Genomic DNA, 27,469 nt, shown 5'->3' with positions numbered 1-27,469 from the left:
TGGAGGATGAAATCCTGCCCCAAGTGAAGGGGGTTCAATTATCTTGGGGTTTTGTTCATGTGCAATGGTAGGTTGGAACGGGATATTGAAAGATGTATATGTGCAGCTGTGGGTCATAAAAAGTAACTAGTTACTAGGAAAAGCTGGTAACGGAAAGAAGATCTTGGAAACAGGCAGTTGAAATGAGTTTACTTCGAATGGTGGCTGGGCTCTCCCTTTGAGGTAGTGTCATCTGGTATGGATGCCTCCCGGAAGCCTACCTTGGGAGGTGTTCAGGGCATGTCTCAATGTCATGAGGCCCGGGAACAATCCATGACACGCTGGAGAGACTGTCTCTTAGGGTAGCCTGGGAAAGCCCTCGGATCTCGTCGGATGATTTAGACAAAATAGCTGGGGATGGGGGGGCTCTAGGCTTTTTTTAGGCCTCAATTGAACCCTTGACTTGACCCAGGAAGGGATAGATGGATAGATGCATAGATGGAAACAAAAACGAATACATTTGGCTCCAAAAATTAAAGTATATTTTTTCATAAGGAAAACCTTCTGGGAATGTAAAAAGTCTTTACCCACCCAAAAATTACTTTGCCTCCTGAATTGTTCACCAGCAACGGATAAGTATCCTTTGGTCACGCTTCGCTTTCCATGACAAAGACAAAGCTCGGGTGTTGTCTCTATGTGCAATTCTTTCGAGAAAAACGTATCCCCCCGCTTCCCAGGTCACAATCAGAAATAAACCTTCTGCGAGTTCAAGGGAAGTTCAGCACATCTTTGCGTGTACAGTAATCATATTTGCGGCGTATACAACAAGGACAGTCGCCGCTGATTTAGAGTTGCTGAAACGCGCAAAGCGTCGGTCAAAATAAAAGACACAACGAACAAAAGAGGCGCCCACATGCCTGCAGTGCCAATAAGGCGCAAGGGGAAGACAAAAGCAGCTTATTAAAAGGCCTTTTTTGTTCTCCAGGTAACGCTACGAGAGACTTCATAGGTCCCCCCGTCTTGCATGTAGGCCAGAAAGAATAGCTCCAAACGCCTAGGCTGTTTTCACTCCGTTTATCCGCTAATTAGTTCGAGACGCTTCAATTTGATAGCCCTGCAAAGAATGTCGGAATCAAGGTCATAAATGATATCAACATCGTGCCGTCTCGCTAATCAATGTGAGGATTCTCATTGGCACACTTGGGAGAATAGCAAACAGAAAAGGTCATTGTGCAAATGCATAATCTAAGTTTATTGTTTCCTGTGAAAACAAAAAGACAACAAAGGGCATAATGCTCGTCTGTTTAATCAAACACATTGGTTAATTTATGCACTGCATTCTCTCCACTAGCTTAATGCTAACAAAGAATGAAAACTTGCATTGGCCACATTTCAGATAGAGCGGAAAATTATAAAAGTGCACTATAAATGAGGGTGGTCAAATATACTGTGCATCAGGCCAGCCAACTGATATAGGACGGCCCGTGAGACAATGCTGAGAGCAGGAACTTCATTCATTCATTCATCATCTGCACCGCTTATCCTCTGTATGCTTGCGGGGGGGGCTATCTTTGGGCAGTGGGCAGGGGAAACCCTGAACTGGTTGCCAGCCAGTTACAGGCACACAGAGGCAGACAACTCACTTGCTCATTCACACCAAGGGACAATTTGGACCGGCAAATTAACCCGACATGTATGTTTTTGGAATGTGGGAGAAAACCCACCCAAGCACGGGGAGAACATTCAAACTCCACACAGGAAGGTTCGATCTCATGACCTCAGAGCTGTGCCGCACACGCGCTAACCACTGCGCTGCCGTGCTGCCCCAGAGCAGGAACTTATTTTATTTGATCTATTTTTGTATTCATTCTTATTTTATTTATTTTTTTACATCTTATTTTGTGAAGCATTCCCTTGAAAAAGATTTCAAGAACAGTGGAATATTTTGATCTGAGGTTTCACCCGATTCAGCCCAACCTTTCGCAGACCCAAGCTTAGACAGCCCCCAAGTAAAATGAGTTTGAGTCCCCTGATTTTTTTTGTTTTGGTATTTTTACTTTTTAGATCATTTTTCCGTTTTTTTAATTTTTGTTTTTGATTACTTTTCATTATTTTTCTTATTTTATTGCATGTTTTCTAGTACTGATTACATTTCGGTTATTTTGCATACTTTTCTAAGCTGTTCAATACGTTTGAATGCTTTTGAAACGTTTTCATTCTTTTCAGAGCACTTTTCATACTTTTTTCATATATTTCAGTACATTTTCATACTTTTCAGTACTTGTCAGTACTTCTCTATACATTTCACATTTTTCCCCAATGTTATTTACCACTTGTTAGCACTTTTATAGTTAAGTACTTTTCAGGATCTTTTGTGATGTTCACAAAATATCAAATTGTTCAAACAAATACATTTGGCAATATCAAATAATGATCATTATCAGCAAAAGTTCAAACACTTAACTTGAAATAAGGGTTCTTTACAGTATTTAGTCAAATCAAAAATATTTATAAAGCACTTTCCTAGGTAAAACAAATCGCTGCGTGGAAGCATTCATAATACAAGACAATGAAATCCCTGCTCCTCTCCCCACCAGACAACCAAAACCGCATCATACACAGACAGAAACAAGGGTGAAGAAAAAAAGAAGAATAGTAATAGAAAAGAAAATATGATTATGGTAAGGCACAGCCTAACTATCTGTGGAAAGGGACAGGAGGGATACTTATCCACACTGATAGGGATGGCAGCAGATGGCATCAGGATTTTCAGGCATTGAACCACACCCTAACAGTGTGGTACCCCCACCAAAATATGAAATTAGAAGTAAAAACCACTGCAGAACATGACATAAAAGTGTGAGTATCGATACCTGTCATCATTTTAAGTGCAGATGCTAGTCTTTTGTAAGGCATCCTACCCACCTCTGTCACTGATACACCACCGCTTAAAAATCAGGATCTGAAAATTAGAGAAATATTAATTGCCGTAAATGAAAGACACTATTGAAGAAACGTATTAGGTAAAATATTTTTGGGTACTTCTTAAGTCAAGTCCAGTCATGTTTATTTGTATAGCCCTTAATCACAAAGAGTCTCGGAGGGCTGCACAGACCACAGATTATTGCAAACCACAGACTATTATTACACCATCCCCTGATCTAAAACCTACATGAGGGCAAGGAAAAAAATCAAAAACCTCAACATGAGGAAAATGAAGAAACCTTGAGACGGGACCGCACATGAGGTAATCCCTCTTCCAGGATGACCAGGCTGCAACAGATGTGGCAATAACAAATAATCCACAGATATCGTGAACAGAAAATATAGGTCATATTTAAGCTATAGAATAGAATTGTGTTTTAAGCCTAAATTTAAACAGTTCCACTGAGGTTGCAGACCGAATCCACAGCACCGGGGCCCGAATGGATACCGCTCTCGAACCTGTGGATCACTTCTTGGCTCTTTGGATCACTAGTAGACCAGCATTTTCAGAGCGAAGGCTCCGGACCGGAACATAGGGGGATATTAAATCTGAAAGATATGAGGTGTATAGTATAGTATATTATAGTATACAGTAAGAGAAAAATGATTTATCAAACATCCCTTCTTCAATGTATAAACAAAATTATTTCAACTTGAATGTACCCTAAGTGGCATTTTCCAAAATGCATGCACAATTATCACATATTTCCTTTTCCTTTCAGAAAAGCAAGAATCTCTTCTGAGAGCTTTCCAGGTAAGATTTAAATGTACACTTGGGGAAAACTGTTATTTCTATGTAGCTTTCTTTGCATCATTTGCTAGTGTTAAAATGGAATATGATGCATCATGTTCTGAAAATGTGCAAACCTCAACCACAGTACAACTACGACTTTTGTGTAAATGCTGTAAATGTTGTCCGTTTTATATCGAGTGATTATTTTGCATACCACCGAAATGAGCACCGAAAACCTTTTATTTTCTTCCTATAATTTGCTTTCTTTTCTATTGAAGGAGAACAAGGAACCAGTCTTGTGCCATCATGCTTAATAAAGGAAAAAAAACAAAGAAATTGAGGAAGAAAAAAATTAAATGCCATGGAGAGCACCCATGTCATCTCTCCATCATTGTAGTCGTCGTCGTCGTCCATCGGCCCGGCCGGACGACGAGGGATCCAGGCTCGATTCTGTTCGTCTGCCGTCAGGCTGCTGTTGCACATCCACGAGGAGAGGGATGCTCTTTCCTCTTCTCGCAGAAACTGACTTTAGAAAAAAAACAGATAAAAAATAGGCATCACTGGACTTACTGAGGACGCTATCAAACTCGGTGAGATGCAAAAAAAAGAAGGTTGAATCCGGTTTTGTTCCGGTGCTTTCCATCCTCACTGCTGGAGCCTCGAAAATAACTGATGTCAGAGAGAAAGGGACCAGAAAGAGCAAAAGTAGAAAATAAAAGATCTTCAAATGATAAATTTAGTCAGTGTGTGCTTTATATCAGTGGTCCCCAACCTTTTCTGTACCACGGACTGGTTCAATGTCGATATTCTTGTGTCCCGGGCCAATGATAACATTAGTAAAAATAAAAATGAGAGTAATATTAATCAGCCTAAATCCACTGTGGATATAGAATACATAGGAAAAGGCATTCGATTTTATCTCATCGCCACTTGTCTTTTACTCACGGGACCAAAATGTTAGAGATTGAAGAAAATAGAAAGTCATTGAGAGGAAGGTTGTAAAGTAAATCATACTATCTCTCTTATATAACATCATATTCTCCCACATACATACCCTCAAACTGATAAATATACACCATGCACAAGCACTACAATACTCTCTCATGTACACTACTCTATTCTTATACACACTACCATACTCTCTAACGCGTACCACTATTCTTAGGGATCAGAATTTTCCGCGGATCCGCGGATTTCCGCTGTTTTTGAACCCCAAAGGTCATTCCCGTAAATCGTCTAAATTCGATGAGAAAATATTTTGGGGGGGTGAGGTATGATACGTGACTGTTTCATCACCCCAAGTTAGCAGTTAGAGATCGCGAGAAAAATCGGCAAAGAGAAGCGCAGCGCATTAGATCTATAACACACAACAAATAGATCGACTCCTACCATTGGTCGATAGGTTCGCTGATAACCAATCAGCGGAGCTTTTGTTCAGAGCATTGGCTTTCTCAAACATGGCGCTCCTTCTGGTCTTTTCAAACGGTGAAATGAGTGTTTGAAAAAGTAAATATGAAAATATTAAGAAAAGAAGACGAGGCTTTTGTCTCCGAGATTGATAAAGGAATCAAGAATAAATTTAAGTGGTCATGGCTGGAGAAGACTGTCACAGACTGACATGTATTTTCTTTAAGCATGTTCAGTTTGTGCATTCTATTTTCAAATTAATGATGAATGGCTATTAATGTATATATTTTCATATATATTGTTGATTAGTAGCTAAATACAAGGTCCATCTTCATCATCAAAACACAACAACAATGGTGATGGTTGTAACATTGTAATCCCCCAATTGTTTTAAACATCTTAAAACTGAAAAAAATACATGGTTTCTGTTTTGTTGGATTTAATTCATTCTAGTGCAATTTTCACATAGCAAATAAGATAAATGCCGTTGGCTTCGGGTGGGTTTGCCCCCCTGAGCCCCCCACCGGGCTCCGCCCTGGACCTGGCCGCGGCCCCTGGACCCTGGCTATTTCAGCTGAAAATGAAAATCTCCATTCTGATCCCTGTATTCTCTCATGCAAACACTGTATATTCCTACAAACACTACTTTTCTGTCAAGCATACACCAATAAACTCTCTCACACATACTACTATATGTTAAACTGCACATCTAATCCACACACTGATCCGTATGCATCGCTCTGGTTACCAAAAGTACCCCAAGTAAAACAACACTGAGAGGTGAGGTGATCATTACTCTACGTGTGAAAACCCCCTCCACTAATACATTTTTAATAGTGTGTTAGAAAGATTTGTAGTGTGTGTGAAAGGGGATAATAGTTTGTGAGAGTCAATTCAATTCAAAGTGTTAATTGCCATATGCACTGTAAAGAACCACGTTCCCCTGCAGAATGAAATTCTTACTTTGCTGTCCACACAGTTGCCAGTGTTAAAATAGAAACTAAGAAACTACTGTATATACATATATACATAAAAGAATATTACGAATATTAACAGATACAAATACAAGATTAACTCATCATAAATTAAAGCAATCAAATAAAAATAAAGATAAAACACAGTTGAAAATGACTGTAGCACAAGAATAAGAGAGTCTACAGTATTGTGTGAGTGGGAGTATAGATAGTACTGTAGTGTGTTTGAAAGAGTATAACAGTGTGTAATAGTCTGTAGAAGTGTATTGGTGTTGTGGGAGTATAGCAATATGTGTGTGAGAGTAGTATGTGTGTGAAAGTATAGCAGTGTGTGTATTAAAATATAGTAGTATTCATCAGAGAGTGTAAGAGTTTGGGTTTGACAGTTTAATAGTATATGTGAGATAGTATAATAGTGTTGACGCATGAGTATGACTGTGTTCTATGAGAGTACAGTTGTGCTTGTATTAGACTAAGATGTTATACATGAGATGTTATAAGTATGATTTTCTTCTGAAACGCTTTCCATAAGTATTCCGGAAAGATACAAATAGATGTAAAAAAAAAGAAGCACGGAGAGGTATTTTGTTATTACTTCTATATTTAGTATATCTGATGATGAATCTGTTTAAAAGATCATTAAACAAGTACATTGTAAAATTGGTACTTTGTTCATAGTTTACATTGCCAATGATTTAAACGATGGCCCTGCATATTCAAACGTGGTACTGTGAGTAAAAGTAGTGTGTTGATGAGATCAAATCTAAATTAGGCACGTGAAACCTAAAAAAAGAGTAGCCAGAACAAAAATGTGAACAACAAAGCGTCAGAAATACTCCACAGCCTTGAAATGGTTCAGTCTATTTGATGTTTTGTAGTATTACCGTAAATATTTTAACACCCAATACCCTGCTTTTGTTATAATCAACTGATATTCATCTTCATTTTAGCTGCATTGAATCAAATGCAAAATTCAACAGTCTGGGTGCTCGGCACCCCCAAATCTCTGAACCTAAAACTCGCCCCTGGATAAAGCAAAGTACTGAAAAAGGAAGGTAAAAAAATAGACTCTTTTATTGATCTGGCCCGTATGAGAACAGAAAGTCTGGATCCGGCATCGCTGGTCTAAAGCCTTTTCCTATATTGTCTACATGCCTAATGATCTAGTGGTTAGGATTTGGTGCTTACTGCCACGATCTGGGTTCGAATCCTGTTGCCTCCAATTTGGGGCAAATGTGGTCAGTGATATTTATAAACTGATCAATCATAACACCTTGTCTATAATCTGCACCGAAATTGTTTTTTGGGTAAACAATTGTTGCATTATACACGAATAAATATGGTATAGGCAAAAACAAGGGAACTTTTTTCTTTCATTGCGGTACCAAACGACCCATGACCCGGTACCAAGGCCCGGTGGTTGCTGACCACTGCTTAATATGATGAGAGACTTTGTGGCACAGTGGGAACGTGTTGTGGAGAATGACTATATAATATATAAAAACATGCACTTATATTACTATGATTGTTTAGTGTGCATTCATTTCTTTTTGGCTTAGCATTATTTGATTGCACCGCAATAATCTGCACTTAATTGGATTCCACTGCACTTGTAAAGTTCACATTCGAAACTAGAGGAGGATTTCTTGTCTGTTGTCTTATGTAAAACATAACGATGTTGTTTTTTCTGCGTTTATTTTTATACCATATTTAAAGACACTTTGACTTTCTTGTATGATTAAAGTTGGCCCTCTGTCTGTTTTTGTGGCTCGTCTGTTGGGGGAATCATCTTGTGTGCAATAAGGAACTTTGACCGCCAGAGGGAAGTAAGTCATTTTTTTTAAATGCGATGGGATTGATAATAGCTGTTTTCACTCTGCAGTCTTATTGTTCTTACATATTGGCTGATTTATTCATTTGCGTCGACCTTTTGCATACATTTCTGTCCTTCAACCCTTTTGGTTTATAGTAATACTATCGTAATATTTCCTCATTTTAATTTTTAGGATTTCATTTATTTATTTTCGTTTTGTCATTATTTTTCATTTTTTATTCTCCCAATTTCTGTTTGGCATTTTCTATCCATCTATCTATCTATCCATCTATCTATCTATCTATCTATCTATCTATCTATCTATCTATCTATCTATCTATCTATCTATCTATCTATCTATCTATCTATCTATCTATCTATCTATCTATCTATCTATCTATCTATCTATCTATCTATCTATCTATCTATCTATCTATCTATCTATCTATCTATCTATCTATCTATCTATCTATCTATCTATCTATCTATCTATCTATCTATCTATCTATCTATCTATCATGTTTGTTCTCCTACAGAAACCATATCATTTTCCATTATTAAACAGCATGCGGCTCCAGAGTAGTTTGTGCTAGTAGAACTTATATTTTATGCCTTTAAAAATATATACCATATTTCCAAGACTACAAGACACACCTTCAAAATGGTGTTTTGTGAAATATTTTTCATATATAAGGCATACCAGACTATAAGGCACATAAAATGAAAAGTACTGTGATGACTAAGGTTTCAAAAAAAACACAAGAAAATCACGTGAATTAGTTATATAGAACTATTATTTCGAAATATTCTTTCACAACTAAAAATGTATATTTGTTCGGAAAAGGGTAACTTTATTAAGTAATATTGTATTTTGATGACGAATTTAAAATTTAAATCACCTTATACTCTGGCCTATAAAGTGCACTATAGGGCGCCCCTGCAAATTTTCTGGCATTTTTTTTCTTTTGGGATCTGGAAATTACGGTATCGATATGAATTTTAACAGGTTGGCATATCCAACTCAGGCTCAATTCTAAACATTTGTGTGGAGTCTGCAGCTTGATCAGCGACTCCAGATTGTCCCCAAGCATAAATATGCATATCTGTCTTTGTGTGCCCTGTGATTTGTCGGTTACAGTTTCAGGTTGTCCCTTGACTGACCCAATTTGTTCAAGATGGGCTCCTGCTCCTCTGCGAACCTCCTGAGGATAAGTTGCTGATCAATGAATTAAGAGTTACCAGATGAAGTAATTCTGCACATTCTAAGAATTATTTTTGATTTTTTTAAGGGAGATTTTAATGTGAAACAAATAAAAGAATGTTTTTCTTGCAAAATTATTTAAAAAACAACAACCAAATTACACCTGAAGAAGGATGGCCTTTTTCTAAGCCTTGTCGGGGCACAAAAAACACACAACTAAACCAATGGAGAAGCCATACAATTGCAACTGAGTACATGAAGAAGTTAATTTATTATTTCCAAATAAAAATATACCGGTATTTTATGAATGATTGAAATAATAAAGATCTTATGATGAAGATATCATACAACACACCCTAGTAAAATGTGAAAATTCTTAATACTGTATGCAAATTTCTCAACCAACAGAACAAGACATTTTTCCAATGTATTTTCTCATATTAATTGCCAAAAGTATGTTTCCTATCGCAAATAAATGCAGTTTTTCTCAGGCATACTGTACATTATCACATAAATTACAACAATCCAGACTGTGACTGTGTAGACTATGTTTGCCCTTAAAATTAAACCATCCAAAGTAAATGTCTGATCTAATGATTCATGCACACCACATTTAAACTGTATGGTAAAACTTTGGAGAACTAAATATGGAAATCAATTTGCCCACTACTAAACCTTCAGTTTAGAAGCTAGGTAAATGGTAGGCTTGAATCGTTTTGTTTTTTAAATTGCCTTATGGAAGGGACCAAATGTAAGATCAAGGACTCTGATATGGGCCGCATTTCAGACCAAGTTATGGAATTAATTAGTGCTAATAATAATAATTAGTGCTAAATATAACAGCAAGCAAAGCCACAAAGTAATTCATTTCTAGCTGCATGGACTTTTTTTTCATGATAGAATCTTGTCTATGTATTGATGCTGTTACTCAAAGGAGCAGTGCATCAACATTAATAAGTTAAGGTATGGCGATAAAAGCCTTTTTCCTAATTTACACCTTATATGTTTTTGTTTTTTTTTTGCTCTGCCAATCAAATGATGAATAAGGTTAATTTATTTATTAATATGACTGTGCCTTACCGAACACAAACCTCACAGCACGACACTGGTCCCAAAATGCTGCTCTACTAGTGATACCAAGAGCCAAGAAGAGATACGCAGGTTTGATAGTGTTCTCCATTCTGGCCCCTGTGCTGTAGAATGCACTGCCCACAGAGAATCAATCTGCAACCGCAGTGGAACTGTTTAAATCTAGGCTTAAAACTATTCTATAGTTAAGAATGACTTATAGCTCACGTTGACAATATCTGTGTATTATATGTTCTTGCAACATCCGTTGCAGCCTGGTCTTCCTGGGAGGGGGTTTACCTTATGTGCGGTCCCTTCTTAAAGTTTCTTCATTTACCTCATGTTGAGGTTTTGAGTTTTTCCTTGCCCTCATGTAGGTTTTAGAAAGGGGATGGTGTCATAATAGTCTTTGGTTTGCAATTATCTGTGGTCTATGCAGCCCTTTGAGACTCCTTGTGATAAAGGGCTATAAATTAAACATGACTTGACTTAACAAAGAAAAATACCAAACCGTTTTTTCCAAATTAGGGCCTGTGGGCCAGATACAGCCCGCCCCAGCATTTTTTCCCGGCCCCCTTAACAATACCCAAGTGCATTTTGAGGCACGTTCTTTTCTTTACCTAAAATAAACTCAAGGCTTTGGTGTGCGTTATTGGATTTGAAACTGGGCGGCAGCAGTGAAGGCCCTGAACTCTTACCACTGGATTACCAGGTATACAGATGACATATGAAAAAGGTTTTATCTTATTATCACGCTATCTTTGATCCGTAGCAAAAACAAATGTTAATTTTGTTATGCAATTCATGTGTTACATTGACAATAAATTTGTCACTTAGCTATTTTAGAATCAAATATTAGAAGATAATTTATTGTCATTGTAAGACATAAATCGCACAAGGAAATTATTGTTCGTTACTGGTACCGAGACAAAAAATATTGTGATCATAGGAATAAAATCAACCTTTTCGAAAGTAATCTGAACCACTGGTGGTCCAACACTCAGACAATTAAGCTGTTCTTGGACCTTTTAAGATGTTTATGTTTGGTTATTTTTATTTTATTAATAGTGCTCCTATTTATCTTCTGACATTGTTTCTGTGAAGAATCCAGAGAGGATTATTCCATTGCGGCTTTTGGGTACACAATACATTGTTGCAAACTGACCAAGGCCCTTCATCAGAGAAGGGACGAGTTATGTGGCCCTACTTGGAAAAGGCTGACTTTGAAAGGGATCGTGTCATTTGGGACTTTATGCTCCTCAAAATGTATTGAGACAAATGTCAAAATCTAAACCACTAAATACTGATGTATGACTAAAGCAAGATTTGATGACTCAGGCTGTCATTTTACCATTTCAGCAGACTTACGATAATTACACACTCAAATAAAAAAGAAAACAAAAGTGATGGCAGCTTGAATCACACAATGAAAAGGGCCAATAGGAATAAGGCCTCCCATTCTCGAGGAGGGAAAGGGGCTGGTGCTGATTCAAACTAAGTCGAAAGGCTTTACAGTCAGTGGAACACTCTCACAGTCTCACTACACACAAACACCGAGAGCGGTCAGATGGTTTCACTGTAAAACCTCAAGCTGCTCTTCACAACTTTCATCCGGATCAGAAAACGTTGATACGACCGACACCTAATAGTTTGCAGGGCTTTGTTTCCTTTCTTGAGAAGAGCGTCCGGGATACTAATCAACCTTGTTGTCATGGAAACCGCAGCCTGCCATCGGCCGCAAGGACCACCGAAGGAGGAATGACCTGCCCGGACCGCATCCTCCACATCTTACCGTCACGCTGAGAGGTACGACCGCATTTGAATGATTAACCACGCTCAGAGATGATTTGTTGATCAGTTATCAGCTCTCAAGATGTTAAATGGGGATTGATGAAAGAATTGTTCTGAATCGCAATAAGATACTTTTCCTTTCTTTTCTTTTCTTCCGAGTGCGATTTTTAGCATTATGGACCAAATGCATATACAATACACACACACATACAGATATATATATATATATATAAATGTATATATATAATTTATAGGGGTGATGTTTTTTATAAGGAGAACGAACATGACACAACATTTTCCCAATGTTTTAAAATATATTTTGAATCAATATCAAATGACTAATCTCATGTATAAATTATTTTTCCTTTAAACAAAACATTTTATAAGGCTTGTAACAGACATATTACTACATATTTATTCTTTGTTTTGGGTTTGTGATGTCTCTTTCAAAATGTATGGTTGCTGATTCCTGCACTATAATGATACTCACCAACCTTTTGACATTAAAAAGCAGTACATTTTGTCAGGCACTCTATTTTTATACGCGGAGCAACCCGTCTACCGAGTATTAAAAAACTAACAATTTCCTTGTTTAAAAGCATAAATGACAAACTTTTACCAAAACGGAAGTCTAAGGTGATCGTCGGAGCAGATTATTCACGCACCAAAGCTTAGTCGCGCTCCATAAAAAAAGCAGTCAGGGACTAACAAACTAGTCCAGAGTTAAAATTTTTGTTGTTTAAATTTGAAAACGTGTTAGATTTTTTTTCAAACTGAGGTAGGTGTTTTTAAGGGGCGAAAAACGGTGGTCTAGCTTGAAAGCGGCAGGTTTGCTAGATGTCGCTGTATGATGTAGTGCAACCCAAAACGAGTGCTTAAAAGCACAATAGAGAATATAAACTACGGAGGCTCGCAGGGACAAAAATTTACCATCGTACTTCAAATGTCTTTGCCCAGCCTTTTTGAGGTTGTGGGGTACCTGTAGCAGAAAGATGATGGACAATTATGTCAGCTACCTCTGGGTGAGGCTCATATCATGTAAAATAAATGCACAGTTCTCAACACACTAGTAATGGAAACAAATGATAGAAATGATCGTTTATATGATGGGTCGTGTAATGTTGCTTATTTAAAAAAAAAATATGGTTTTCTTTTTTGGAATGAACACTGTCTATTTGAGGGAGTGATTACATAATAATGGAAATGATGTATCTCATTTACCGCTTGGTTAATTCAACTAAATATATATCATCCATAGATGTCATTAGCAGTCAATGGGTTATTGTTCAGGAAAAAAATACATGTTTTGATGAAGTTAAAGTAATTTGGAATAGTTTACTGCTGAGATCATACAACAAAAATAATTGGGGAAAAAAACAACCTTAAGGGTATGAAATTAAATAGTTATTAGGAAATATTTTTATACAGGTTTCAAATGTAGGCCAAAAAGTGTCAAAAATACGCTTTGAAATCTAAGGTTAGTTGCTGCTTGACACAAGCGGACGTGCCTGCTTGTCCCAAAGCTGCGTGTAATCGGAGCATCTGTATTTATTGAGTCAGTCAAAGTGGGCTGTGCGACTTCAGCCGGGGCCCACCCAGAGTCCAAATCTCTGACTTGAAGGTTTCGAAAGGTTCTTCGGATTAAAACGTCGCCATAGATGACTGTGATTAGCGGCTGCAGATCGCTGGGAATTAGCGTGGTGTTTGCCATGATGTTCAGTGGCATAGGAAGGATCCCTGGGGGTCCTAGGAGGGAAGGGGTGAGCAGGGGGCCCGGCAGACAATGCTGTTATATTTTAATCATATTTTGAAATTAGAAATTGTATTTGGTAATAATGATGTGCAAAAATACCACGTTCCTCCCTTTTTTTAATTGCTGTTTAGTCATTGCACCAGCAGACTCTTGCCTACTTTTAGTAGATAGCCCCAGTTTAAACCTGCACAGAAAACCAGTGGGTAATCTGGCAAGAATATCAACTAACAATTCGAAGTGACCGTGTATATTATTTAGCACCACCTAGTAGTGAACACAATTTCATCAAACCGCATCAAAAAGCAAAACATAATTTATTTAAAAAATGAGCAACAATACATGAACTATCATAATAACCTGCATTTTAAACGTTTAATGATAGTTCATGCATTTTTGCTTATTATTCAAATCAATATGTTTTTTTTTTTAATTAAAGTTTTTTGGGCCACTAGGAGGTGCTAAATAATATACAATGTCATTTAATTCCAAAAATATTCACCAATTTTTTGATTGGATACAATTTGTGCACATTTAACTCTGTTCCAGTTTTAACTGAGAAGACCTGAAGGAAAATTACAAGCTGGGTTAACTTATCATTTACATTTAGTGTGATGTATATATAAAATATATATGAACAGCAATATGACCAATTATAAGAAATAGATACAAGCGACAAAATTCATGTTTTACTCGATAGGTGTTAAGTTTAAAGTTTAGTAGACACTCAAAATACGGAGAGAAGACACCAATTAATGTTAGGCTTGCAAGCAGGACAGGGATTCCAACCTGTTCTAAAGGCCATTCCCTGAGCTCTTTCTTTGTATTGCATCTCTTGGGTAATAAAAATAGGTCCGCCCTAAAGGGTGTGGAATCAAAGAACAGCAACATGATTGAACAATAGCAACACTGATTTAATAGTCAAAACAATGAACGACGGTGCATTATAATTGTCAAAATGATGAACTTTCATCCTGGGAAATCTCCTTTACAGGTGTCCAACATTACAACAGAACAAACTTATCAATAATGAACAACCAACTGGTCTACAATTTCAGATTAGTGAGATTTTTACACAGCAACACAGGTGTCAATAAACCCCTAATACTATTAATTTATGCTCAATGATGACATCTTTCTTATGTTTTTCTTCCGTGTATTTCTTCACAAAAGAATTGCAGTAGGTAAATAGTAGGCAAAGGACGATTCTGGCTCGCAGGGGCCTGTATAGGGTGTTCAAATATGATACCAAGTTATAAGTGGGGGACAAGACCATCTCTAGCCTAAAATACAAACACATCAGTTAAAGTTAATTATATTTACTTCATTTATACTTAAATTAGTTCCAATTATTCTGTCAGCTTCCTTTCATTGCTTTTACCTGGTTGCGCTGCTTCCAGATGTTATACAGCCCTCACAAAGTGCCAAAGTGCTTTACAGTGATAACAGAGAATCCATAAGTAAAAACCCAACAAAAAATTAAAATAAATGAAAACAATAAAAAAAACAATAAAACATTAAATACAACAGTACGATAAAATAGGATAAAAACCACCCTGAAGAAGTGGCCTGGATTTAAAGAGGTCCAGGTCAGAAATAAGACAACACTTGACTGGGAGCTGACTCCATTGCGAATAGTTAAACGATCTGATGATTAAGTTAGGGCAAAACAGTTAAGAGCTTAAAAACAAACATTACAAGTTTAAAATCAATTATAAAATGGACTGGGAGCCAATGAAAGTTTTCAAGAATATGAAAGATAAGCGCCTGCTGTCTCCTGTTATGTCTGCTGTTGTTGGTTTAAAGACTGGCAGCAGCGTTCTGCATTCAAGCAATCACATTTCGAGCATTTAACCAATCATATTTCAGCCATTACTTGTTGCTAGGGTCCAAAATCAACCTGGAAGCCAATCAGTTCTGCAGGCCCTGAGGCATAAAATAGGTGACGACAAAACTGTTTGCTTAGCCAATCAGATTTCAAGTTGGCGGAGCCAGGGCCTTCTAGAATGCCCAAGGTTTCAAAAACTATAATTGGTCAGTGGGCAGTAAGATCCCCGTATCCTTTGCTTCTGCGGAAACACCCTAAATCGAATAAAAACTATTTCCAGAAACACAACAAGCTCCAGTTTCACCCTTATTGATGAAACTGAAACGCACGGATAATCTGTTAGACATAGTAAATGCAATCTCCTCAAAGAAATAAAGGAGGATTTTGGTGAGGCTATATTTCTGAATAATAGTGCAATTTTATGAGGTTATTATTGATGATTTTTATAAGTGTTTAAGTGTAAAATGCATGGCCCGCCATTGGAAAATGTGCACTTTCTGGAAAATATGTTGCCCTACTAGTCCCGTGCTGGCAAAGCTTTGCCTAATGGGATGCTACACCTCTGATAATTCGGGTTGGGATTAAGACAATTCTGTAAATTATTGTTTAGTGACAGGGTAATCAGACTGATTATTTCTTTCGCCGTTACCATTATTGACAGTCAAAAGCGATGCATTACTTAGGCTGCAGAACCCCAACGGCTGAATGACCCCGCAGACCTGACACGGTTTATCTGGTCTTTTCTGAGTTGTTTACATCAGGTATATCGGATCATGTCACCATTCAAAATAACAACCATCATATCGATACAGTATGGACAGAAATTAAGAATACAGTAAAGCGCCGAAAGGAAAGGTGAATTGCTGAATGCAGCGGCAACTGAATGGGGTTGTTTGCAAACGAAACGTCTCTATGAGCTGGCTCTTAGAAGTAAACAAAGGGAGCCGGCTCCTCAACAATCAACAGTTGGTTCCCTTTGAGACGCCTTTTTTTATGATTTGTCAGTATGCATTTATTTGGGAATCTTTTGTTGACTTTAAATTTGTTAAGCGTGAAACAGGTTAAAATGTTTTCTTTTGTTTTGGTATTTCTGTCTTTTCCATCGGTTTAATCTATTCAACTCACTTTATATTGTTTATTGCTGATTGTTACTTTATCATATTGTTTATCATTGTTGCACTTTAAGTGTAGGATTAATCTGTTGCCGGTGAAGTGCAATAAATATTACTAGGTTCTATAACACAACTACCTGTCTCTATACAACTAACTCAAATACTGCAATTTTTTTGACATACAACTAATTTTTTAAATTAACGGAAATAGTTCCTTTCCCTGGTGACTAGTTAAGTTTGCTAGGGTAATTCAGTAACTTTTTGAAGAAGTAGGAAGCAACTATAACGAATTTCTGTTTTAAAGTAACGCGCCAAACACTGCTGATAATCCATCTCAGGGAGATGAATAGTGTTTTCGTAAACTAAGAATGAACATGCTGAGATTTTTCTTGGCGTGCTACCGATGCTGGACATTTTTCATTCTGATCCGTCTTAACGCTGCGGCGACCGCGCCACCTCGTACGGTTGGCGCCGACCTTAAAAGAGGATTTAGTTAGCCCGCTGACACATTACACTTTCGTCAGCCGTTCACAACAAGCCCTTTTGCACAAAGCTAAAGACATTCAAAATGCAGTTTGATGGGAGCTTTAACACGTGAGGGGGGGGGAATGTGAGGCCCGATCTGGCACTGCTAAAGAACTTCTCATAGTAAGTTTATTCGGGCAAATTCAAGTTTTGTAATATCACCAGAGTAAAATTTGGTAGGCGCGTCCAGCAGGGGCAGACGTATAAAAAAGGTTCAGAAAGCCAAAGCTGAGAAGACACAGGGATTTTTAAACCTGTCAATGTATATGCTTTCCCCGTAATTTATACATTTTTAATCACTTTAAAGATGTGTCCGCTGTACAAGTTTCTGTTTGGGAATATCTGTTTTCCCATTTATTTACTCATATTTATCGTTTTTTGTTCAGTTTAAACTTTAGTAGACAGTCAAAATAAGGAAAGAAGAAATCAATGGATTTTGAACTTGCAAGGATGACCAGGAGACAAGATTAAAGATAAGAGAGCTACATCCCGTCCTAAAGTCCGCCTTTGAGTCCTCCCTTCTTTGCTAGATCTTCAAGGTTACAATAAAACAGATCAGCCCAAGGGGTGAGGTTTTCAAAACACTGCAACATGATTGGCAGCTATCGACAATAATGTAATAGTAAAAATAAGCAACTGGGATCAAATGAAATCTCCTTTTTGTTTGTCCAATATTAAAAAGAAAAAATGTATAACTTGTCTCATCCATTTCGGCTCTAATCCGTATCATCTCGGTCACTAGTAGCCGACGAGAATGCCATCTTAGATTGCTAATGTTGTCAAGGTATTCTACATATTCCATTTTGTTGTGAGTAATTAGGTGCCACGTTGTGTTCATAGGGTATATTATCCCTTTAATAAGGGAGAATTACATTTATTATTTCGGGGAGCAATTAGCTAGTATGGGATTGCGTTCTTTGAGTTGGCAAAGTTAATTATTCAAATGACAAACCTTGTATTTATCCTTACTGGTCACATTTAATTAGTTGGACAGAAAGAAAAGTTGCAGGCACTAAAAAGAATAAAAACACAATTGGGTCAAAATTTAGTGTCCAAAATAAAGTGGTAGTTCTTCATACGAGCTTAATTTGTTCCAGCATCATCCTCATAGTTTGAATTGCTTGTTTAACAAGTGAATTTTCCCTTATATGAAATAATTAAAAACTAATTGTTCCGTTCACGACCTTCAAAAAGCATTCATGTAACCCTAGAAAGCTATAACACATCTTCCTGCTTACTTAATTAAACATATAAAAATACAGTAATAATATAACTTAGATGATATTACCAAAATAAATTGTTAGTTTATCATTAGGTAGTCGTCTTAATGGGGGTGTTTGCATAGTGTGTGGGTGGAGAGGTTGCGGGCGGCTTGACAGCGAGCACAAGTCTGTTGACAAATACTGTAAGCACTTACTGTATACTTTGATATTAAAGTTACTGTATAATTCAATTTTTATCCATCATTTTACCCTATTTCCTACATTCTGAAGGCCTTTTAAAGAAAAACACATCTTCTTGAGTACTGAAAACTCATTCAAATAGTAATTAAACATACAAATATACATTAATGACATGTATACGATTATCCATCCATTATCTGCACCACTTATCCTTAGTAGGGTCGCGGAACCATCTTTAGGCAGTGGGCAGGGGATACCCTGAACTGTTTGCTAGCCACTTGCAAGCACACATAGACGGACATGCATGTTTTTGGGAATGTGGAAGGAGTGCCTGGAGGAATCCCACGCAGGCACAGGGAGAACATGCAAACTCCATACAGGGAGGCTGTGGTAGCTGGACTTGAACCCTGAACCTCTGCATCATGGGGCTGCGTGCTAACCACCCAACCACCCTGCCGCCCTAAATGACACTATATTAATTAAAAAGAAAAAGTGAGTTTATTGTGAGGGAGTCCCCGTAACGCATGTGTGTGCGTGGTGTGTGGGTGGGAGGTTTTATGGCAGGAGTGACAGAGCGAGCACGAGACTGTTGATACGTAAGTAAATGGTGTACACTTTCTTTTACCCTTTTAGCTGTACTCGAAAAGCTTTCACTTTCTAAATGTTCTTTAAAGAAAAATGTACCCAAGGAGAGTTGTCTCTTCCTCTCATTCAAAATTGTATGTTAATGCGTAAGGCAAGTGTCATTTCAAAGCCAGTGACCGGTCAAGCAATGAGCGGTCTCTAGTGGACGCCTCTAGAAATGCTCGTGACTTTGATTTTCTGTTGCACGTGAAGCAAGATTTTTTTGATTCTTGTATATCAAAAATCCTGTGTTTAGAGGGTGCTTGTATATAAAGGTATAACTCTTTACCAAAATGACTCAAAATCCTACCTGGAAAAAGTTTCACACAATTAAGTTAAAAACTTTTGGCCTCAATGTAAATTCATTGGCTGGGCGGCCTAGTGTTGATTGACATTTCAAAACCAGCGAACATCTCTAATTGGCCGTCACTCACTTGCGCAGTTTTCCATTTGGCTGCCGAGGCGAAGGCGTTTTCTAGCACTTACTTTACAGGGAAAGCTCGATATCTGCGAGTCATTATCAAGATGGATTGTGGTGACAAACAGACTGCCCAAACTGCCTGCAGCAACCTCCCGGCAATGCTAACATTTGACACGTTGACAGCACGGCGTGGGCCCCCACCTCAATCCTCGAGAAAAGAAAAAACAAAATCATCCATCCGTTAACTGTTAATGGGTCAACAGCTCAGAGAAGTTTTAGAAAAGGTGGATAATAATACGCTTCCTCTTTGAGTGAGAGAAGTGCATCGATTTCATGTGCGCTCACGCGTGGAAGTGCGAGTTAAATGTGGCCCTCTTTTTGTTATATACACTGAGGCGGCTGCAATAATGGAGACATCAGGTTCTGTTGGTTTTAGGTTTCCTCTGCAGACAGGTCGCGACGTTACCTTTTATTTCGGCGTCTTTTTTAAATATCCAGCCTGGCCTTTGAAAGGAGAGCTATTAGCGTACTGTGTTTCCATTTTAAGAGCCCGCTGTGGAAAGTAAAAACGCTGCAGAGGCTAATGGTGGTTCTCTTTCTGGTATTTGGTTCTGGTATTTGTAATTTCATTAGAGGCCTGAATTTTGGAAGCAAGGTCTGCCACACTTCAGTGGAGCGTGTCCCCCAAAGTATTTGCGGTTGTGCTGCAGTCGCAGAGATGTTTACGTGGTAGATGTTAGTCTCAGGCAGACAGAGCGCTCCGCTTTGCTCTGCTTTCTCGACCGCAGTCTCCTTCCGCCGGCGGGACGCTGGAATGAATAGTGTGAGCGTCAGGCAAAGTGACAGAGTGGGGAATGTCGGGAAGGGGGATTTTTTTTTCTTTTTATTGCGGGCAGAGACCTCAAACCCCAACATCTCCTTGTCCCCCATCATAGCGTCTCCTTACAGATACCACAAACCGCCCCACCCAAGCATTACGTCTGACCCATTTCACATCCTTCAGTTTAAGCCTCAGATTGTTCAACCACAAAATTGATGAGCATGTCAAGGATGGCACTACAAGGGATGATTTTCAGGCATGGAGATATGGACCCTTGGAAGGCATTCGTTATTTTTTCTGTACTTTTGGCAAACATACAGCTCACAGGCAGGACTCAACCCTTTAAATGACTTATTCCGGCCTGACATAAATTTCGGAGTATATCAGAAAAAGGAAGCAAGTGTTTAGCTAAATTCCTACAAGTTACGATTTCTCTAGATAAATCCAAACAAAATGCTCCCTCCGGTCACTCGAGGGAAGTAAATATGCAATAGAGCTGACGTTCAGCATGCGGGCTGAATTATTTAATACCAGGAAACAGATTCCGCAATATAATGTGTCCGGATAGATATATGGCACTGACTTTAAAACCATGCCCCGCGCTGAAGATGTTGTGTAACCAGCAAATGGTTTTGGGTTCGGAGGTGGGATGGACCCATTGACCGAAAGGGGATGGGCCGTAGACTAAGGTGGGGCATGGTTGCTTTCAGCGTTAGCTAATAAACGGGCTTACCTGAGGAGATTTGCAAGTCGGTTAAGCCAGAAGCCGCGCTGCAACGCAACGTCATGACCCCTCCGCCAAACTCTGCTGGCAACAACCCGGCCGTATCAGTGCCATGAAGCTTGTTTAGTGCGTAAGCCGGAGTTTGTTGTATCATTCGACTGTGAAATGCGTGTCAAGAGTCCAACAAAGTGTGCGTCTGCAGTAATGTGCACACACAATCAGATTATTCTTATGTCTATGGCTCGTGAGCCAAATATGGAGATAAAATAGAACACATGCAATTATGTACTGTATTACGACATGCAGAGTCAATTGTTGCACTTATAATGCCGAAACAATTCTAATTGCTGCAGGGTTCGGTCTAGTATCTATATGGTACAAAATTTTAACTGCAGTCTACAGTTTCAGCTGTAAACCGCTAAATAATCCTTTCCATGGAACCTTTAGCAAAGCACCTAGAGCATCTTGATTGTGTGAGCGGTAAAAATGTGTGGAGCTATAAACAGGGAACAAGCACTCCTCTTCCAGCGCTCTCTTCATTTTAGGTAATACGTTGGTATCCTTATTTGTAATATTTTGTGACATTTTTCAAAATAACTAAGCTCACAAGGACAAGGACAAGAATGAGGCTCAACACTCTTAAGTAACTGCAGGACGGAGAGACATTTTAAGGGGTATTTTTATATTGATATGGGAGATATGCTTTGGCGTTATTATTTGATCAAGTCATCAATCATCAAACAGTGAAATAAATTGTGCTGAAGAATTAACCTTTATCTAGAGAGCAGGTTTGGCGGTTTTGATGAGTTTTGTCTTAAATTATACAAGGTGACTTTCAAAAAAATATATATTTTTACTCTTATGGCTCTTTGGGTCAAAATGGTTCCTGACCCCTGCTATACATGCACGGATAATTGGAAAATGAAATGACTTACCTAACCATACGAATCGGAATATTTGCATTCAGAATGAGACCATAATAGAGTTTCTGTGCGCATTTTTTGGCTCTAGACAACCGGAATATCATTTGATATCAGACTATTACCTGCATGTAAAACATACCCATTGTTTCAAAACTCAAGTAAGTGAAAGTGTCCCCATTAAGATATGACTTGATAACTCACGCAGCACAAAATGAATCCAAACCCGAAAAGAGGATCACCATATATTTGTATCCGTCCTAGCGAGCCAGACTTTCTCCGTAGAGGCGCACGAAAGCCAGAAGAGGCTTTGGTTTTTTTGTTGTTGGTATTTTCGAGGAACATCTGCTGAAAAGATGCTTGAGTGATGGTCAAAAATGTGCTGGCGCCAAACATTGACAGCACACGTACTGGCAGATCAATCCTCCTTTTATGAAGTGAGGACGATGGAGAAGACAATCGGAGAGATGGCGGGTCATTCTCAGTTCAGCCTTAAAACAAAGGATGATCAGCAGAGAGGTCTAAACAAGGATTGGGTATTTGGAGGGGTATATTAATTCAAAAAGAAATATGTGCAGAATTAAACTTGGAGGGGCGTATTGGTCCTTCTCCCCTAATGTCATGCAGATGGGCCCGCCTGGTGCCGGTTTGCATACTTCCGGCATATTTCATGACAAACGTAAACATAAGCTAAATTGTTTTGCTTGACAATTGCACCAATAAGGCTACTTCCCCTTCCTTGTTCTGGATGTCAAAGAGCATACTTTGATTCGTAAAATGGGGGAGGGTCTTTGTTCATTTTAGGGAGGGTTGCATAACTGAGAGAAAAAGAAAAAACGGGGAACCCCAACTACTCGTGATGGATGGGCATAGAGCTTCCTTGCAAATAACAGGAGGAAGAAGGTTAAACATGGCAAACTCCTCTTTTTTTGCATCTTTAGTACTGGCTTTATTAATAGAATTAGTCTTGTCTTTATCATTGGTAATAATGGAGTAAAATTTGTTTACGACGAGATTCGACATGGCACTACAGGATAATCATATCATAAAAACTTATTGGGGGAATTATGCACAAATATTTACAAGGTAGTGTTTGGAGACTGGCCTAAGTTGCAATGTCAATTAGCACAAACAAGCAAGTTAAAAGAAAGTTGAGAATAGCTATTTTTCTATACAAAGGCAAAATATACATTTTTTAGTCATGTGCCCTTGTTTCGGGTGGTGATGGCCCTGGGGAAGAAACCGTCTCTGAGCCTGCCAGTGATTATTTTAAGGGACTGGTCAAGCAGGTCAAAGGAGTGGTGCCCAGTGTGGTTTGAGTCCTCTATAATGTTGGCTGCATATGTCCTACAGACTGGGCAGCCAGCAGCCTATAACTTTCTGGGCTTTGTTTATGACTCTCTATGTTTTTTTATTATTTTGCCGTTCTCCCATACCACACAGTAACTTTGTCTAAAAAAATAAAAAATAATAATAATAATAATAATACCAGACCTAAAAATTCGAGATCTATGAGTTTTTCTTAATTTGTGGATTTTTATTTAATAAAAGGAGAATATATATATAATATATATAATTTACAAATTCCCCTCAAAAATATCTTGTTTGGCTTTCTTGAGGTGTTAGGCAGAGACTGAGTATCCCAGGTGTGTCAAAATATTTTCAAAAGTGGCGTCACAAAGGACGTATTTTAAATCCCGGCCTCAACATTTTCCAGTTATCAAAATTCAGAGCCTTCTCTATAACACATTTATGCACGATGGACCGAAAAGATTCTCTCAGGATTCTCTATGGACCTGTCGTCACGGTCATCTTGAAGTCGTCTGCGTTTTCAAAACCGAATCCACTGATGACTCCCTCGAGGTCGGAAAAGAGAATAAATCAGTAAAAAATGTGGTTGAGAAGTTTGGAGCCGTGTTTCTTAACAAATATGCCACGAGAGCTTTTTCAGTGTGCCAAAGGAAATCTTCCAATTTTACCTAGTTGGTGACAATAAATTGATAATTGTTCACAAGCATTGTACTGTGAAGTTTTTGTGCGACCTTTAAGTATCAACAGAGCAACTAACATTTTTCCAGTCACAGTAGCTGGCAGGATATTGTCGTTTTGTTAAGTATTTTGTTAGGTAATAACAGTGCCGGTTAATAGTTCTGGTAACATTTTTTGGGGCAATAAAGTCTGCCTCTCCTTAGGAAAAAAATGTATTTTTCCAATTAAAGTAGAAAAGGAAAAACATGTAAAGGTGGTTATTATTAATTTTTTTAAAGTTTACCAACAACACAATCTAAAAATATAATTAAAAACTTAAACAGGTTAAACAACAAAATTACAAAAAAAGGTAGTAGAACAGAAAGATAATTAAGACACCAGCCTACTGAAGACACTTTTGATGATAATAATAAGATTCACATTATAACATCTTGACCGTTAAAAAGTTAACGAAAAAAAAAAAAAAATAACTAGAGCAGAGGACTTTTAAATTTTTTTTTAGGCGAAGAGCTTCGAGATTCATTTTTCATTGAAAAAAAATTGGCTTTATCTCACAAAAGATTAAGAAACTGCTACATAGGTTGCCTTGGGATACTAGCATTTTGGGCAGAAATAACTAAGATTTGCAGGATTTTTGAAGGAGAAAATAGTTCTCTTGTCTATGCATCAAACCATGTTGGACATCTTTGTAGACATGTCGTTCGTACCACTATAATGAAAGACAATACTTTCAGTTTGCGTTTGAAATCTTGGATGACATATGTTCCTAACGTTATTTTTAAAAGCTCATTTAAACATGGCTGCATCTTCATTTCCGACTAATCCTCTTAATTGATAGTGATGCTTAAGGTAGTATTGACAGTGTTGAGCGCAGTGCTGGGAAAGAGTAGTTACTGTTACTACTTATTAAATCAAAGAAGTTACACACATTTGGCTTTGATGTGAGTATATATGAGGAAAAATGAAGCGTTCTCATACTCGGTTCTTGAGACGGCATACCATAACGGTTTTAAGTTGTATTTTTTAAGTTATTATAAACAGCCTTCAGGGATTGCTCCCCCTTCATCTAGACATGTATGAGACAATGCAAGTGAAGCAAAAATCCTCAACAATCGGAGGACACTAGATTACAACGTTGGCTTTCATTAAGTAACAGGGTAACTTAGTGACGCACAAAGTATCGTACTCTTTTTTTTTTTTAACAAATAACATGTGCTGTACTCGTTGCAGAGAAAAGTATTTGCAATCCAGGGACGTGTTCCTTTGTAACGCTTCAGTCCAAATACTGAGTATTGATAACTAGCTGATGCTAACAAATTTATTTCAGCATACCTCGAACGTAAAGGTGGTAAACCTCATAATAATACCCAACCTCGCCATTACAGATGTTTGTTGTTTGGTCCCTGATGGCAGATTGTCTCTATTCTTTCTAGAATGCTGTGGAGACTAACCATTGCCGCCATACTGGCCGGAGCTCTCTGCATCATGGCAGAGAGCAAAAAGTTGCGGCCCCAGGGCTCCATCCCGTCGCCGTACAAGACCAAAGGGAACCTCTCCACTGAACGCCACCAGCAGCTGCTGCAGTCCAAGCCCGAGGTGCTCTCCTCCAGTCGCGAGGCCCTGGTGGTCACCGAGCGTCGCTACCTGCGCAGGGATTGGTGCAAGACCCAGCCCCTTCGCCAGACCATCAGCGAGGACGGCTGCCGGAGCCGCACAGTGGTCAACCGCTTCTGCTACGGCCAGTGCAACTCTTTCTACATCCCGCGGCACTTGGGACCCAGCGGGTCAGGGCACCACAGCCGGGGACGGAAAGGCCACGGCAAAGTTCAGGAGCCCTTCCAGTCATGCTCCTTCTGCAGGCCGCACCGCATCACGCAGCTGACCGTGGAGCTGGAATGCCCCGACCTGCAGCCGCCTTTCCGCCACCGCAAAGTGCAGAGGGTCAAACAGTGCCGCTGCATGTCCGTGGACGTGAGCAGCCACGGAAAGCTGTGAAGGCGGCCAAAAACATGTTCTGGGTTTGAACAGATACCACACACACACAGGGAAGATGCTGATTAAATCAAAGACTACAGGACATGTCGAAAGACTGGTACATGTCGTTCTGGACCGGACAATTTCCTTTGCTGCCGGGGGAAGGAGGCCAAACTTCAGATTCGGATACCCTGGACCCAAACTGTGAAAACTGCCAAAGATGTTCAGGCTTACTGTGTTTCTGGACTGAAATCTGTTTGGTTTGTTGCACAATCAGTTGTCAAGAAGCAACATAAAGAAATATGACTGTTTGAATACAATTATACTGTGCCACAATAAGATTTTCTCACAAGAATTTAGTAGCAAATCATACAAAACAATCAGATATATTACACTATTAGTGGTATGCTATGAATTATTTTAATATAATTGGAGGGGTAGATGGTTACTTTTTAAAGCTTTAAGTTTGACGAAAAACTTTAGTTTTTACTCATTTACTAGTAAAGTTTGTTGTTTATAGCAGTCAGTTGCATCAAAGTTAAAGATTATGTGAGAATTGGTGCCGACCGAAATCCAGCTTTGAGTGAAGGTTTCAATTCTATAAAGTGTAGCTGATCCCTGCAACAGCAGCCTCAAAAATGTAAACTAAGCATTGCCTAACTCAATTTTTGATAAATATTTAAGAATTTTATAGCATCCTGATTGGAATTATTAGGGCTTTAAATTAACATTTGTATTAAGTATCAAAAAAGTTATCTGTAGTTAGTATTGGTAACAGAGACTTATCAAGAATACATAACTCTCAACCTCAACCAATTGCTCCCCTTAATTATTGCAATTCCCTTTATTAAACGATAATAAACCTTTCAAACAAAATATGGCACCTTATTACTCACAGCAAGACAGACTATGTAGAATACAGAGACATTGAAGTTGTTGTCTGCTACCAAGAACTGACACGATCCGGATTAGAGCCAAAATGGGAAAGACAAAACTCTCAAAGATAAATTGTTATACGGCGTATAATATTTGAAATGATCAAAAAAAGTATAAAACAACAGAAAGACATACACTGTATGGGATGAGAGGTATGACAATACAAGCCAAGATTGCATCAAAAACCTTTTCTAAGAGTTCTGCCAATGGCCTTTTTTTCCCCCAGACAAACACGCTTTATTGATACAAAACCCTACTAAATTCTTGTGACAACAGGCTGTACCGCTGCATGCGTATTTAAAGTGCAATGCAATATATAATACAATATAAACATGATATGTATGTGTGCATATGTGAAAAATTATATTAAATTTATTTCATACAAACTGCATTTTTTTGGTAATTACATGGCCACTGACAAACAGGAACAGAAAACCCAGACAACAGATACATTTAGTGTAAATTACTTTATTCAATAGTTTATATATATAT

The 27,469-nt window shown here is 38.4% G+C and overlaps 2 protein-coding genes across 4 annotated transcripts in view; both read left to right on the top strand.

Annotated features, from left to right (window-relative positions):
- The window catches only part of rgs7a (regulator of G protein signaling 7a), a 121,992-nt gene extending 114,157 nt beyond the window's left edge, over nucleotides 1-7,835 (top strand). For all 3 annotated transcript variants that reach the window (XM_088351217.1, XM_088351219.1, XM_088351218.1), the window contains exons 17-18: nucleotides 3,687-3,718; nucleotides 3,976-7,835. In XM_088351217.1, the coding sequence (XP_088207343.1) occupies nucleotides 3,687-3,707 (21 nt within the window). In that variant the 3' untranslated portion in view covers nucleotides 3,708-3,718; nucleotides 3,976-7,835. The remainder of the gene's footprint in view (nucleotides 1-3,686; nucleotides 3,719-3,975) is intronic.
- A 3,857-nt stretch (nucleotides 7,836-11,692) lies between these two features.
- On the top strand, nucleotides 11,693-27,363 carry grem2a (gremlin 2, DAN family BMP antagonist a). The gene is made up of 2 exons (XM_088351123.1): nucleotides 11,693-11,966; nucleotides 25,501-27,363. Exon 2 carries the CDS (start codon nucleotides 25,502-25,504, stop codon nucleotides 26,060-26,062), a length of 561 nt encoding a protein of 186 aa, XP_088207249.1. The 5' UTR covers nucleotides 11,693-11,966; nucleotide 25,501; the 3' UTR covers nucleotides 26,063-27,363.
- The last annotated feature ends 106 nt before the right edge of the window (nucleotides 27,364-27,469 follow it).

The sequence above is a fragment of the Urocampus carinirostris genome, chromosome 13, assembly GCF_059441175.1.
Source record: "Urocampus carinirostris isolate Australia breed hairy pipefish chromosome 13, RoL_Ucar_1.0, whole genome shotgun sequence".
Taxonomy (NCBI): domain Eukaryota; kingdom Metazoa; phylum Chordata; class Actinopteri; order Syngnathiformes; family Syngnathidae; genus Urocampus; species Urocampus carinirostris.
Note: the sequence above shows the minus strand (reverse complement) of the source record. Positions and strands in the feature narration are given on the sequence as shown.

Excerpts from the sequence above, each read along its gene's own strand:
- grem2a (XM_088351123.1), top strand. The coding sequence starts at position 25,502 with ATGCTGTGGAGACTAACCATTGCCGCCATACTGGCCGGAGCTCTCTGC.